Genomic DNA, 13,039 nt, shown 5'->3' on the forward strand with positions numbered 1-13,039 from the left:
TCCCAGTGGATATTTTGGGTTGGAAGAAAGAAATGCCCCAGCTAAGCCTGAAGGCACCTGTTGGAAGGTGTCCCAAAATGTGGGGATTGCCAATAGCGGGGATCAGTCTACTCTGGTGGCAGATGTTTTACGCTCGGTAGTGACTGGAAGGAAAATTTCCCACCCAGGAACTGTCAGATGCAAGATGTCTGCAACGTATTAAGAGCTTTAGAAATAAAATACTAGGTTGTGATAGAGGTTTGCTTTATGTGAAGTTTCTCTCTCGTCAAAATAATTTTGAGGAAGAATTGTTTTCCTTTTTTAACACCTGTTTTTGACATTTCTGAAGTGGAAAAGCTTTTTGTTGTTGTCAGAACTACTCTGTTATGAAATGTAGATGTAGGTAAGGTAAGAAAGAAGTTATAACGAATACGTTTGAGGGATTCCTGCAAAGAGTTCTTGCACATGAAATAAAAATGTGCATTCTAGCACCTCTCAACCTTCCCATGTCATAAACAAATGTGGAAATGGAAAGGGCAAATTCTCAGCTGTGCACCGGGATTAAAACAAGCAGCAGAGCCCATCTCCTCTCAGCTCCACCCTGTGCCCTCCCCGTCCCCAGCACCTCCACTACCGTGAAGAATTTGAACTTCACCCAGTCGCCCGTACCACATCCCGGACCTGAAACCGGTGTGATGCTGAGGACATGAGGAATCTTTCCTTTTGGTAGATGATGGTTTTGAGAGAGAGTGGTGCCCGTTTGTGACCATAGGGAGGTTTGGACTGCCATGTAAGGGCCCCGGTGGAGATGGATTGGTGGGCAGAGAGCAGGTGATAAGGTTAAAAGTGCAGGATGGCTGCAGTTTATCACTCGGATATCAGTAAGGCGGACGTGCCTCTGTGCGTTTGGATTCCCGGCACACGTATCTGAACACGCAGATCTAAATCAAGTGGCTGCTCAAAACTTTTAACAAGTGTCTTCAGCCAGAAGCCCCGAAGCCTTGTGCATTCACCTTAAACTGCTGCAGCGGGTTGCAAAGCGTTGCACTTAAGAAATGAAGTCTGGAGAGAAATGAGTCTTCTGTGCGATTATTTCATACTTTCTGGCTTCTCTGATTCAGTCTAGCGCTGAACCTCTCCCTTCTCTCCCCCTTCCCACCAGCCCCACGAGGCCTCCATGACCTTACAATCCACCCACGGTTTCCATGTTACTGTCAGCCTCCTTACATTTGACTGATGAGAAATATGTGATTCTTCAACACATCATAAAAACGACCAGAGCAAATGAAGGAGAAATCTGGAAAGTATTTATAGAAAATCTGTAAACAATCATTGCAATTCAGCTATTCAAAGCTGTGCACACATTAGCTTATTAGCTGCTGAGCTATCAGATGTTCTTTGGTTCTTTCACCTTTCTGAAGAATTAAGAACTGCTTTGTTATACTCCCAGCCATTTAGTATTTCACAGACTTTTGTTTGCAGAAACAATTTCTTTGAGCTACAATAACTGAGAAAAGATTTTTTTTTTTCCTCCCTATGACTACACATCATTTCATTGACTTCAGAGGTCTGACAAGCACTGATTCACTGACGTTCGTCGTGTGCTAAAAGGCTTCTCGAGGTGACTTCAAGCACACGGATCTGTTTGCTGTGTGCAGCTCAACATCACATTCAGGTAAGTAGGAAAGAGGAGGTGAGAAAGAAGCAGCTGTGAAACTCTTCTGGAAAGCGACACAACGCAATGGTGGGACACACATTGTGAAGTCTCCCTTCTCTGCCAGAGGTCGGAGTGTTTCTTACTCACCATAGCGTGATTTAACCAGAGCGGGATGACTCCATCAAGGCTTTTGGGGTAAACCAGCTCTCGGTTGTAGGTATACAGTGTCCAAAAGGATATAGACACAAACTGGAACAAAAATACAAAATTAAATAAATTTCAAAAATGAAAGACAAACATAATTGATGCGATTTGGCTAGTGCTTTCGTTTCTGAGAAGGCAAAACATCTCCTACATGAAAAATGGTGACATTGCCAAATAAACTCATGTATCTCATATGTTACAACATAAAGAAAGGTATTTACTCTGAGGTGCTGTGTTCTGTGTTGATACTGTGAGAAAAAACTCCTTTATAAACTGCCAACACTGATATTTTCTGTGGAATACTAGATTAGCTTTAAACTTCTTTTCTATTATTTTTTTTATTATTATTATTTTCCCATTGCAGATGGGATCTTTTGACGGTCCAGAAGTTCTCCTCGAGGGACTGGCTGTCAAGTCACAGCATTTGTTCTGCTCACTAACAAAGTAAAAACAGTTCTCGGTAAGACAGTTCACCTAAAACTCACCCTTATCTTCACAATTCGTAAGCCTAATTCCTACAGCGCAGGTGCAAGCTGCACTGCGGGCACCCATTTTTGTCCCAACAGAGGAGGATTTACAGGGGGAGAACTTGACTGGAGGAGATGAACCTCGGTGTCGCTTACTGACACCTGGAAGCTGATTTGCATGTTTTTGGCCTGGCTTTGTATTTGAGCATACTTCGTGCCTGGGGTTGGAAATCGGGGGGGTGAGGTGCTGGAAGAAAGAGACTGCCCTGTGCCTCTGTCCTGCGGGCATGGTGAGGATGCCGGGGCTGGGATATGACAGCAGCATCGTGAATGCGGTTGCACAGGGAAGATAAATTAGCCAGTCTCTCTGCCTCCATCCCTGGCAGGACTTTTTTTGGTGAGCTAGCTGGCTGAGCTGCTTGTGGACCAGATGTAAGCAGTGCTTCTCAGACCCTTGAGATTCAGAGGTGGCTGCAGTCTTTGCTCACACAAAGTTACATGTATAAGCAACCTGTTGGTTCCTGTCCAACCCACAGCACCTGATAAACAGCATTTTGATAAACACCATTGTCTGTGAGGGAGTAGATCTGTGGTGAATCTGATGTTGGCTATGACTACAATTATTGTCCTGTGACTCTGTTTCTCTCCAGTGCTTATTTAAAGCCACGCTGGAGTCAGAGAAGGAGATGTAAGATTTTCCTGCCTCTTAGGTACCCTCTCGTGTCCTCCTGGCCCATGCTGCCCTTTAGAGAAATGCCCTAAACTTATTAATCCGCAGCTATTTGGACCATGAGATTAACAGAGAGGTTACACCTCATTCACCCTTTGGGGTCAATCCGTGTCTGCTCGGGGACAGCAATCCTGAAGTTTGTGCAAGAGGCTTTGCTTTCAACCATGACAGGGTCAGCACTGTTTCTTCTTCTAAATGGTCCAAATCTATTTTCAAATGGTAAATGAAAGCCTACAGTTCTTATCTGTTTTATACATCTGCATGTTACGCTATACACCCCTAATCATTTATGCAAACATTATTTTTACATACAGAGGTTACTTACTGTGGACACTGGGAAAGCCAGGACACTGAAAAGAAGGTCTCTGCTGGAAATTACGCACTTAGCACATCGCAGTTTCTTAATTAGTCTCAACACATCAGCCAGGAAGGACACCCCATAGAAGACAGCCTGCAAAACCTAAAGTAATTACACCTAATGAGGGAAACTCATCCAGCTTTAATTAGCACGTTCCTCAATGAACTGTGTTCTTGCTCTTCAGGGAGCTGTTTTGTTCGTGAGCTGCAAGCCGGCGTGAGGGAAATAGCTGTTGGCTAAATCTTTTTTACTAACTTAAACCGATCAAATAAAGTTGTTCGGGAGATAACTTTAACAGTTTAATAGACTAAACAAGAGATGTGTGGTGTGATTCAGATGGGAGGGGTGGGAGGAGGTGTTGAAAGCCAGCTCCTTCACACTTTGTATGTTAATTGTTGTATTCAATGTGCCTGAGCAGGAGAGAACAAAATATGCCAGGAAATGTTTCCTGTAAAGCAATTGCTAAATAGTTTCTCCGATCATTTAGTCAACACAGACTCTTCTCACCAAGGACTGGCGGTGCAGTCGATCTCAGTGTCAAGTAGCTCCAAATACTCTAAAATGAGAATTAGGTGCCCAAGTTACCAAAACCAGAACCTCTTTTGCTGAACTCCGATTCAGGAAAGGATTTTGAGTGTGTAAAAGCAGAGATCCAGACTTCAGTAACTAAAACCGAGTAAGTTAAACTATTTATGACTAATGAATTTTGGAGTTGGAGTGTGGGGGTGTTTTGTTTGGTTTTTGCTTTCTTTCAATCATTCACAAGTAATGAAGGTGGGGTTGTTTGGGGAAAGTGCTAGGAGGATTTTGTAAAGAATTAGATAAGGGCACTGTGACAAATCAGAATTGTGCAAATTGTGTAAGAAATTGTCAGAATATTGTGGTTTAAGCCAATACTGCTTTTCTGATTGTTTTCTCTCCTAATCCTACACAGCGGATCATGCTGGAGCAGATTTGTCAGACACACAAAAAGCAAATCCTAACAGAAAAATACTTCTCCCACTACCTTCCACTCGGCACTGAGTCTAGTTCAGTTGCATTAACTTATGGGGTGCCCTCTTCTTTTTAAGGCTAAGTTGTCCCAGAGTGATGTAATATGAGAAGTTCAGCCTACTGCAATCGCTGGAGCAACTAGGGACGCTTAAATGGAAAGAAGCAGTGTTACAGCTCTCAGGATGAGATCCTTTTGCCATGATCTTACTCTGAATCAGATATTTATTTAGAGCAAAGTGTCTGAAGTTGTGGCCGGTTACTTCATCAGTTTCTGAAGGAGCCGAGAAGGGTGGTGCTTGGGAGGGGACAGAATTAGTGCAATGCTTTTCCACCAGAAATTCATCTATTATCAAAATATCTGAGGGAAGGAGGGGACTATGATTTCACCATGCCTGTTGTCAAACACGGGTTTCTGCAAGCTTTAGTTTGCAGAGACCGAGTATTCCTGAGGAGCAAAATGACCGCAGTTTGCACGACCAAAGTATCCTTGTAGTTATCCGCAACCATCCCCATCCATTTTGTGGCTTCCCAGCAAAGGGAAAAGATGCATCCTTCCTTCCCTACCCTTTCCCCAGCCCAGACGGTTGCCGCAGTAGGCTGCAGCCAGGTGCCACTGGTGGAGTGTCCCCCGTCCCTGCGCAGAGCCGCAGCGGTGGAGGTACGGCGGTGCTGGCGCAGGCTGGGCGACTGGCCCGGGGTCACTCAGGACGAGGTATCGGAGGTCGTGCACCACCCGGTTCAGCTGCAAAGCCCCGTGTTTCCCCTCAAGAGCGTGGGGTGAACAGCCACGTTTTTACATGAAGAAACCCAAGCAGCTTCATCAGAACCCACATATGGTTTTGTTCAATTCTGAGGCACCCAAACAAGCTCTTTTAAATGTGTTTTTCTCTCTCTCTCTCTCCATTATCACAATTAGCCTCTGTAACTGCAGGCACAATTTCAGTCAGTAGGGATTGAGCCCTCCGAGTCACGGATCTAGTTGAGAAGAGTCCGTAACGAGGCGCAGCGTGGTTAGACCCAAGCACGTGTTCAGCCCCAAGGTCTGTGCCAGTCCTTGGCCTCACCAGGACACCAAAACCAAGTCTTGTTAGGGCTAAGAAAAGCCTGGTAATAAACAGAAGCTCTTGTTACACCCTGTAAAGTCAGCAATAACTTTCTGTAAAAAGCATGAAAAATGAACACGAGGGTGGTGACAGTCTGGTGACACATGGTGACTAATTGCCAATAAAGCAATTAGGGAGAGGCCTGGTTCCCAGAGGATGGGACTATTATTATCTTGTTCATGGTCAGCCTTACATTAATCATGGGACAGGGATAGGCTGCTTCTTTCCCCCCACACCCCTTCAAAATTAACTAAAACAAACATTTCTGAAAAGAAACAGTCCCAAAACAGCCACATTCCTGGTTTGGTAAATATTCTGTCATATGCAGGGGAGGACAAAGTTATCTTCTGTAGGGGAAAATGCTTATCTGAACGTGTAACCTGACCCATTTCTCTGGCTGAACATGGAGATGAACAACTCCCCAAGAAGTCTGAACTCTGTCTCAGGAGCTTGTGTTTGTGCTGCTCATAGCTCTGCCCTTGTCCATTGCGGTGGGTTCAAAAGGGTTTCAGTCAGTTTGCGATCACCCTGTATTTTCAGTAGCAATGGAAGAATATACAAGTAATTTTCAAGCCAGGAAACTGAACCTAGCTAGAACTGTTCCTAGTATTTCAGTAACGGTCAGTCTATCAGGGAGCACCGCTGGTAGACTTGAGTCAGAGCTCCAAACCCGCACTCTTCCAGGCTTATTCCTGTAAGAAAGGTGCATCCAAACCTCGCAGCCCTTCACTAATGGGAAAATGTTAACATTTAAAAAAAAAAAAAGACATGAAAACATCAAATTATTCCAGATGTCCTGTGAATTTCCCAAACAGCAGTGCTGGCGCTCACAAATGCATTGCAGCCGCCCGTGGAATATAAATCCACTTGCTGTAAATAAAGAGGATCCCCTGAAGTATTCCCACACGAACAGAAGGAAGACTGGAAGCATTCAGAAAGCTAATGATTAACCCAAAGAGGACAATGTGGATATAATTATCCCTGTCGGAGAGATGCTGCTTTCCTCTCTAGACCCCACAGAGCTCCATGGTGCTGGGTTCTGTAGAAATGCTTAATTTGGCCAGATTGATTTTCCAAACTGAGAGTCAGAGTGACAAAGACAAACCTTAATTTTTATCTGCTGTAGTGATCAAAGGGGTGTTTCTGTTTAACTAACCTGACATGATTTACTTTCACGTATAAGATCTAGCCATATGTGTATATTGAAATCTCTACCCAGTACAAATAAATCGGGCTCCAAGCTCTGCCCTTAAGGGGGGATAAATCCAATATTCTGAGTAGTCTATTAGACATAACAGTCAATGGTTAGTGTAGACACGCATCCGTTCACATGATAACAACCTGGAAAATATGTATACTAAATACTGGGTCTATTTTTAAATAAATAAAAAACAGCTTTCAGGAGAATTGAAAATATTTCAATTATGAGAGACAAAAGCGTAAGGAATAAAATGGGGCAGGATTGCAATTAATAGTTTTTAAAGATGCAGTGTGATTGTTGTGCAGTGACTTATAGATTTACAGCAGTGAGCAGATCTTTATGAACTTGGATACTTCAGGCAGCGAATGATTCAGCTTGTACTGTTTTGTGCAACAGACGAATGAATACAAAACTGTTTTTATCTGTTGTTTCTGCCTGTTCAATAATTGGTCAATGAACTCCTTTGATACAAACCCCACTTATCTTTTTTTTCTTCTTCTTCTTTTCTCTACAAAAATATTTCCTTTCTGAATCCTGATTGCTATGATCATTAACTAGATAAATGAATCTGAAGTAACGTCAGAGCTGTAGCTCTCTTGGGAGAACCGCGTGACTAGTGGGGAATTGAATGAAGTGCTAAGAGAGGGACATATCTAGAAGAAATTCCTTCAGCATCCCTCCAGCAGAGCTAGGAGTCAAGCTGCATTTCCATTCCCTGGAAAATGTCACGTTTCCCAGTATTTCCATTTCAGATCAGAGCACGGCAGCTTTCCGAAGAAGGAAATTTTTGAAAGAGCTAAGAGGAATCTTTTGGGGAAAATTTCCAAGCGATTCAGCCAGCCGCTGCCAGAGGGGAGGCAGTCGCAGCCGGGCAGGAGTCAGGCAGAAGAGCTGGAGATGGGCCCTGCGTGCCTGGCTCCGGGGGAAGCCTCCACGGCACGGCCCAGCCCTGCCCAGCGCCGCAGCCCCGCTGAACCAGCACAGCCCAGCGGGAACCTTTTGCCCGCTCTTCTTCCCGGGACTGTATCTCCCGGCATCCTGAGGAACTTCCTAGGACTACGTCCAAAAGCACAGAAGTGTAACGCGTTGGGCGTGCACCTGATGGATGCCCCCCTGGTTGGCAGCCACCTCTTGCTCCTTGATGGCCCTCAGCAGCAACAGGGAGCGGTTTAACGCCAAACCATGGGACAACTGTTCTACGTCCTGTGGAGCCCCTCAGGTTGCTGCACGCCCCCCTGGGCCATATTGTCTTCTCACCCTCTTCCTACCTCACAGAGTGGCTCAGAAAACCTTTGCCACCCAGAGATAGCCACAAACACCGTCCAGATCAATGCGAGAAGGGGGGGTGAGGGCATTTCTCTCCCCAGGGCCCCTTTTCCCACTTTGGCAATCCTCTCTTGGAAAAAACCCACATGTCTGTAGAAGAAGGACTAGCGGCCATGAAGGAGTAATTTTGCACACCCTGCCCCATTGCCACATTTTCTGCGTGAGAGAGAGGCAACATCTTCAGCCCGAACCATCTCCCCATTGGCTGACAGCTCTGTTTTGGCTTTGGGATCGGATCAATAAGCGGTTAAAAGATGGGAGACAAAGGACTGGAGAAATGGAGCGAGGGCCCCTGCTCACAGAGATTTAATGAGACCTGAGCTGTTCAGCAGATCCGTAAATGAGCTGGGGAAGGGAGTGAACACTGAGGTGGTAAAGCTTTGTAAATCTTTTTTTTTTTCTTTTTTTTTCCTTTTCTTTTCTTTTTTTTTTTTTTTCCCTGTCAAAGCAAAGCCTGACTGCAAAATTGCCAAAGAATCTCAGGATACTGAGTGTCTGAGAGATCAAATAGCAAGTGAAAAATCTGTGTTGGTAAATACAATGCAATGCATTTTGGAAAAAAAAGCAACTTCAATTATATATTTTTCAACAGCGGGTTCTAAATTAACTATCACCATCCAGGAAAGAAATGTTTGACTTGCTGTGGATAGCTCGCTCAAACTGCTGGCTCCTTGCTCACCAGTAATCAAAAAGGACAAATAGAGAGTTAAGAATTGTTAAGAAGAAATAAACAACATACAAGGGAACACCTTTCAGCCACTGCATAAATCCATGCTGTGCTCATAGCTCGACCACTGCAGCCTGCCCTACTTACCCCTTCCTGAAACTAGAAAAAACTACCGCAAAGGGCGACAAGGATGTTTTAATGAAAGAAGCAGCCCTTTGTGAAGAGAGATGAAAAAGGCTCGGACTTCCAGCTTGCAGAAAAGAATAACCGAGGGGAAAAATCTGGTAGAGGTTTCTAATGAGTGGCAAAGAAAAAGCGAACAGGGATGGACAATTAAATTATAACACAGAAGTAAAGGGGCATCCAATTCAGTTGTAGGAAGCAGGTTTACACCAACAAAATGAACTGCTCTTTCACACAAGGCACGCTTGTGTTGTGACACTCGTTGCCACAGGGTAGGGAAGGTATCAGAAGTATAAACAGGCATGGTTTTCCTTTAGATAGGTGAAGGGAAGATTTTGAATGGGTATTAGCTACCTTGGCTTGGATTCATTTGCTGTCTGGGTAAACAGGTATGCCATTGTGAAGGTAGAGCCGTGGAAAGTCGATTTTACACTTACACACGCTCTTGTCTTGTGCAGCCTTTTCCTGATCATCCACTGCTGGTCACTGAGGGAAGCTGGAGGCTAATTTCAACGAGCATTTCTGCATTCCAAAATATTGTGAGATGGGTTACTTGCTTTCTCCTCTTGATGTCATGTTTTAGAGCTGTGTCATATACTGGGTGATTTATCTCATAACAGTGCTAGGGGATGGAGATGCTGTTTTGACTGAGGGTATCGTTGGTACTTTAATGGGGCCAGCTTTACCCAAAAACTAAAGGAGAGGGCACACAGGGAGCGACATGGCTGGTGGTGTTTTAGTCTTGTGCCGTATGTCCCAGCAGGACAAACTGACTATCCTTAAGGTTGTTGAACCCTGACCATTTGATTGTTAGCGTTTCAGAAAAAAATATTTTTTAAAAACGTCACAAAAAGCCCAGTTGTACCAATACAAAGATAACATAGCAACAAACCACACATATGCCATCCTAAATACAGCAATATATGGGCCCTCATCCTTCCACAGCCCTCTTGGTCACTGAGAAGGGTGCTGTGTCTCCCTGAAGCCCAGGCTGTCGTAGCCACCTTATGGGCCATTCACTGCCTCTTGGTTGCAAATATTTCACAAAATCACAGAATGGTTGAGGTTGGAATGGACCCACATTTCCCAACTCCCTGCCCCCCCCCCCCCCCCGGGGTCTCCCAAGGCCCCACTTGGAGCTGGAGAGCCTTTAGGCTTTCATTGAACTCTACTGCAGAGTATCCCTTCTGAAGAGTAAAAGTAGAGATAAACGTACCCCGGGCCAGACCTCCCACCGGTATTTAACTCTGATGGTCATACCAAATGGATGAAAGGCTACGACGGTCCTTGTGGTCACCCTTCAGACTAGCGAGGGTCCCCAAAACATGTCCCTTGTAGGAATCCTCTCCACACTCCGTCCTTCCACCCCACTGCTACCACCACCGCGAGTCACTGATGAACCACTTGGACTGTGAACAAGCCTTCTCCCCCAGGGTATCTACCTCATGTGCTCTCATTTTGTTTTCTACCTTGTGAAACGTTGGCCTGTTAGGAGAACCAGAACACATTATGGTCTACATGTTTCTGTGTACTTTTAGGAAATGCAGCAAGTGGTTGATAGCACTGTTAAAAAGCATGTAATAGTGTTAAAAGCATCTCTCTCCGCAGGCTGGAACTTCTTTCCCTCGTGCTCTAAACTGATTTTCAAACTAAGCATGTGCTCTGAACGGCTAAATTGGCACCGTGCTATGCGTTGTTTTACCTTTTCTGTAATTTACAGGACATAAAAGCCTATTAGAAAACTGAAGTCACACTCCAAGAGCATTGTATATTGAATTAAGGATTAGATAACACGCATCAAACTTGAAGGTCCCCTGACTGGACATACCCTACCTTTCTGTCCGTCTCCTCACTGATAGCTTGTCTCTTTTTCAAAGAGGCAGCTAGCTTCAGAGTACTTTTTGAAAGCCAAGCAGCTTGCCAGCTGATACTCTTTCTGCATAAAACCTGCGAATGCATTTCACAGCACAAGCATGGGTCCCTACTTGGTTTTCTTGGGGGTACAAACCATTGAAGAAAGCAGTTTAACAGCAGCAAATATACCAGCTGCATATGTCTTGAGGCACAGATGGCAGACAAACAAACAGACGTATTGGTATCACTGTACAACACGATTTGCTTACCAGATTGAGGACTGTCAAATATTTCCACTGCCCACCATAAAGGAACACTTCAGATGGCCGCTCTTCTGTTCTTACGTGCGTGATTGAATAGGCGACGAAAAAATACCAGACAAAAGCAAGGCAATGGTACGTTGTGAGAGTAGAGATTTCCATGCTTTAGCTAACAGCAAGCAATAATCAGTCCAAAAGCAGCTTTGCTCTTAAGGTCCTCGGTCGCTGTGCATGGGTAACGGCAGGGCAGGAGGATTTACTTTGGAGCAGACTCGGGACACATTGCCGCTTTGCTCCCGTCGAAAGGAATATTCACAAGGCTGTGAACTTTGCTTCTATTTGTTTCCCTTTTCGCTGTACAGATAGGCTGGAGGGGGACGACGACAAGAATAGGCTTATTCCCCGGATTTAAATGCCTTGCTCAAGATTAGTGAAGATTAGTTGCAGAGTTACATAAGTTTTTGGAGATTTTTTTGCAAAAGTAGGGGGAGCTTTGCTGCTGATTTTGTGTAACAGGCTGTCACGCTTTGGGTAGCGAGTGAAAACAAGCAGTATTTTCCTCACTTGTAGCTATGGGTGCAGCCATGTCTCCAGCTCAGCTTGGGAAGCCTCTGCGACTGTTTTAATCTTGTGCCAAAGGAAGAAGTGGGAAACCTAACGGTCTGTGAAAGAAAAATGAGTTGATTTGTTGATAGGCTATGGAGGTGGCAAGGAAGCTGAGAGGATTTGTAGGCAAAGGTCCTTGGGGTTGAAAATCACTGCAAGCGTTGACATTTTTTTGTGGGAAAAGGCTCTGCCGCCTTTACGCCGCTCCACGCAGCTGGGATCCTTCACAACCCTGCACGGCAGGTCGGCCAAAACCCGAGTCGCTTTGAAGCTCTGGCAGGGACGGACGCACGGGGCAAAGGCCTTGGATGACAAAAACTAAGCACTGAGCTGGACGTCTCGCCTACCTGCTTCTTTACTCGCTGCCGTTCACCTTCAGACAGCCCCTGGTCCCTGCTGTCGCGTTATCACGCCATTGGGGCTGGGGTACAGGAGAGAAGAGCTGATACTCGTGCGATGATCCTAAAATGAAGCAATCCAAAAAGTTCCCATGGATATGTTCATTTTTCCCTCTCCTCCCGCCTCGCCAAGCAGCCCTAATTAGCACTGGATATACACACGGCATTTCCTATTTGGGCCAGAGCCCACGTAACTGCAGTACTGTCAGCAGTAATCGCCACCTGAGTGTTTCACGGGTGCCTTGGTGGGGAGCGAGGAGCAGGGAGCGGGTACTGTGCCCCAGCCCGCACCCGGACCTTCCCCACGCAGGATGGGGAGCGAGGGTGCTCTTCTCACCCCTGCGGAGGCTGTCCCCAGGGGTAAGCTGGGCTTCGGCCAAGCAGACAGCATTTTTTTTTTTTTTCCCCTACAGGCAACATTGAGCAATCTGCTATGTTTTGGTTTGTTTGGGGTTTTCTCTTGCATTTTTTCCCCCCCCTGATACCGGACGTAAGGCTCCACGTGGGATGATTTTCGATGACCTCAGACAGCAGTGTGCATGCGTGTTGGGAAATGGCCCTTGCACTGAGACACTTCAATATCCTCCTGCGTTTCACTGACTTCTCCCCTAATTTAGATTACCAGATTCCAGATTCCCCAGGCATTCCAGCCATCGCAATCCCAATGAAATATTTCTGCCTCGCTTAGGAAAAATAAAGATGTAGATCCTTTCGTGGTTGTTTGAGGTTGGAGGAAAAAAAACCCTTGCCAGGAAAAAAAAAAAAAAAAAGGAAAAAAAAAGATGGGAATTTTTTTTTGGACTCTTAACAATGTCACTGGTCTTTTCCTAGAAAATCCACCAGAAAAGAGTTTTCAATTGCCTTTACAGACTTTTTGAGGAGGGACAGTGCTGTCATGAGCTGCTTCCTCTGCTCCAGCTTGTTAAGACTCATCCCTGTGACAAAAGGCAGGAACAGAAGAGGACCATGGCATGGAAGGGCCCTTTTTATTAGTGATTTGCATATCAAAGGCACCAAGCAGTTAGCACTTAACAAGTTATCTTCACACCATTC

At 45.2% G+C, this 13,039-nt stretch overlaps 1 protein-coding gene across 2 annotated transcripts in view; it reads right to left on the bottom strand.

Annotated features, from left to right (window-relative positions):
* Positions 1–12,302, bottom strand: part of ADTRP (androgen dependent TFPI regulating protein) — a 35,201-nt gene extending 22,899 nt beyond the window's left edge. Inside the window, exons 1-4 of one of the 2 annotated variants that reach the window (XM_010300572.2) lie at positions 12,209–12,302; positions 10,992–12,050; positions 3,363–3,497; positions 1,784–1,885 (exon numbers count right to left, since the gene is read on the bottom strand). In XM_010300572.2, coding sequence (XP_010298874.2) covers positions 1,784–1,885; positions 3,363–3,497; positions 10,992–11,144 — 390 coding nt within the window. In that variant the 5' untranslated portion in view covers positions 11,145–12,050; positions 12,209–12,302. Of the gene's footprint in view, positions 1–1,783; positions 1,886–3,362; positions 3,498–10,991 lie in introns of both variants that reach the window. The other variant, XM_075745021.1, reaches the window with a different exon arrangement.
* Positions 12,303–13,039: the final 737 nt, after the last annotated feature.

This window comes from Balearica regulorum, chromosome 2 (genome assembly GCF_011004875.1).
Source record: "Balearica regulorum gibbericeps isolate bBalReg1 chromosome 2, bBalReg1.pri, whole genome shotgun sequence".
NCBI classification, from domain to species: Eukaryota; Metazoa; Chordata; class Aves; order Gruiformes; family Gruidae; genus Balearica; species Balearica regulorum.